The sequence below is a fragment of the Aphanomyces invadans genome, assembly GCF_000520115.1.
Source record: "Aphanomyces invadans strain NJM9701 unplaced genomic scaffold supercont1.25, whole genome shotgun sequence".
Classification (NCBI taxonomy): domain Eukaryota; phylum Oomycota; class Saprolegniomycetes; order Saprolegniales; family Verrucalvaceae; genus Aphanomyces; species Aphanomyces invadans.
Window position 1 is genome coordinate 681177 of NW_008580170.1, and position 2857 is coordinate 684033.

At 52.0% G+C, this 2857-nt stretch overlaps 1 protein-coding gene and 1 non-coding gene across 2 annotated transcripts; one reads left to right on the forward strand and one right to left on the reverse strand.

Moving 5' to 3' along the window:
- Window positions 1–938: 938 nt before the first annotated feature.
- H310_10294 (hypothetical protein) lies at window positions 939–1127 on the reverse strand (the record flags this gene model as incomplete). The annotated part of the gene is made up of 1 exon (XM_008876634.1): window positions 939–1127. The coding sequence occupies one exon, from the start codon at window positions 1125–1127 to the stop codon at window positions 939–941; it is 189 nt and encodes a 62-aa protein (XP_008874856.1).
- An 837-nt stretch (window positions 1128–1964) lies between these two features.
- H310_10295 lies at window positions 1965–2034 on the forward strand. The gene has a single exon. It is a non-coding gene; the product is annotated as a tRNA-Gly (tRNA).
- Window positions 2035–2857: the final 823 nt, after the last annotated feature.

Below are 2857 nucleotides of genomic sequence, written 5' to 3' on the forward strand. Positions count from 1 at the left end.
CGCCAGCGGAAAGGCTTGAGTGAGGTTGGCCGCAGGGGTCCAAAACTCATGAGAGTCATCCCTGGCACAAGGGGAAGACGGAACAAGAGCGCAACGTTCTTGCGGCGACGCCTGGAGCGCTTGAAGAATTAATTCTTCAGGGAGAGCGCTAGCATCACGTTGGTGAGTGGTGTACCATTCGCGACGCCAGGTGTCGACGTTCGGTGGTGGGATCTTCGTGGCAGAAGCAGCCCCCGCATAAGAGCGGCCAATGGGCGGGCGGCCAGCAGGGCTGTCGGCGGGTTGAGCGGGGGTGGGGGTGTCCAGACGGGGATATGTTGAAGATATTTCCAGACCCAATGAGGACGGAAGTAAGTTCAACAAATCGCCGTCTGGAGTATCCAGCTGGGCAGGGAGAAAAAGGTCGAGACCAGCGGGAGCGGCACGAGAAGCGGCAGAAAGAGCCGGCAGACCAGGATGTTCGGCTTGACCGGCGTTTGCAAGCACACCCGTGTCAATGTCCATAGAAAAATCCAGTGAACGTGACGGTGGGTGCGCTCGCAGGCGTTTCGACGGAGCAGGCCCTGCATTGTCGCAGGGAAGTTCAGACGAGGCGAGTTGCAGGGCAGCATGAGAATCTGGCCAGTCTCCTCGTTCTTTTAGCGAGCAAAGCCGACTCGACGAAGCTACCCGACGGGCGATAGCAATGGAACCAGAGTCAGAGGATTCCGCAGGACCCTCCAATGCACTGGATTCCAAGGAATCGCCTGAGGTGATAGCTTCGACTGCCCCCGTCGATTGCTGAGTTAACGACGAACTCAAGCAGTCAGAGGGGGGACGGGAGTCAAGCTGAGCCGCTAAGAGATCCGAGGGATCTGCACCGGTAGAGGTCGCGCTTACGCCGGCGCCCACTCCAACGAGGGCATCGAGGCTCGTGGCAGTGGCGCATTGGCCACTGCCTACTGCCCTACCAGCGGTTTCGCCTTCTCTGGTGGTGAGATCAGGCCGATTTTCAGCCGCACCGGCAACTGCGACGTCGGGCGGGATGGCGTTGGCGTCGCTGTCGTTGACAGCAGCACGGGAGACGTCGCGGCGACTGTCACGGGAAGCATGGCGGGGAACGCGCGGTGTCGCCGAGGTGGCGGCATCGCGGGAAAAGGCACGGGAGGAAGCGGTGGGCATAGCTGCACAGAAAATTCGAGTTGAGACGGGTGCACCTGTGCACCAGAAGGCAAATTCGAAAGTAACTCAACATGTCATTATATTCAGCAGACACCGACACCTAAACAGACCTGCAACCCAGTTTCCAGGACTGTTAGTTTTGGTTGTGGGTTTATATCTTGAGCAGATGTCTCTACCTGCTTCTGAATCGCATGTAAACCCATCTCTCCATTGGTGGCATGATGTCGAGATTTCGATGTGATGTGCCCAGACCGAGGGAAACTGAGTGACACCCGAAGGAGGTTAGGTTTTCAAGCCACGAAAACCGCTTGGAATGTGTCCATCCGTTATTGTTCCTGCGACATCGAGGACAAATGCTGTCTTTTTGACGACGACCATCGCGAAATTCCGTCGGAAACGTTATGTGCAGTGGCCCATTTCCGCCATGGTGATTTGACAGTAACCAAATGGCCATAATTTGATCAAATCAATACAAAATCATCTCAAATTTCGTATGTGGATAGTATTATCCATAACACACAAGGATAGTCAATTTCAACTGTGGACCTTAATGTCCTCCAATACCATATATTTTCGCGTAACCGAACGAAATAAATAGTCGTAGGTTTACGTAAAGCAAGTGGTGCAATCAAATCCCTGAGCAGTTGATGATAGATCATTTTGCAACCTATGCAATGAACACGTCCGAGTTTGAACAAGTCGTTGCTTTTGTCAAGTCTGAGCGCCCACGTGCCCTTACAAAGGAGGAAAGGCTCGACATTTTGCGTCGTTATACCTTTCTCCGTCACACTGGGGCTACATATGTTGACTAACTCAATTGGTAGAGTATAATCTTGCCAAGATTAAGGTTGCGGGTTCAAATCCCGTTTTTCGCTTTTTACGTCCAGGTCGGTCGAATGCTCGGTCGCAGCGAAAGAACCGTAGAAGAAGTCTGGCGTGAATACATGCTCGAAATGTCTGTTGTTGCTCAACTTCCCGGCAACGGTACTGTCCACGCAACCCGTGTTCCTTGCAACCAGTACGTCCAAGTTCTCGTGCAGCAATTTGAACGAAAGCGCTGCGAAACACGCACCCGCACTGTTGCAAAGGACGTTTTGGGTCAACTGTACGGTCGTGGCTTCGTCGATTAGATTTGGGTTCGCCAGCTGACTACAGACTTGCCACCGTTCTGTTCAGCGGTTTCTCCTTGCTCATGGGTACAGTCGTGGCAAAAAGGGTGTGGTTTGTTACAAGTTGTCACCGTCGATTGCACTGGCACGTGATACGTTTGTTCAGTCCATGATGGCCAAAATTGGTGCAAGGAGCAGAGGTTGATTGATCTACTTGGATGATCCTACTTCGTCGCCATTACAGTCGGCACACTGACAGTATTTACGACCCCAACGACGAACGGGACATGCAAGTCAAAGCGTTCAATAAAGGCAGACGTTGCAGGTTCATAGCTGTCATTACTGACATTAATGGTATGGGGTCAAACTTGTTGTGTTTGGATTTTCCTTGGTGGGCGAAACGACCAGGAGATCAAAGACTACCATGGGATGTTCAATCACTCCTACAGTACTTTGTGGGGTGGTTTCCAAACTTATGCTGGCATTGGACGAAAATTGAAACGAATATGTTACCATCATTTTGGAATACGCAAAGCATCACAAGGGTTTTTCAGTTGGTACTCCAAAGTCTAAGTGGAAATACTGGG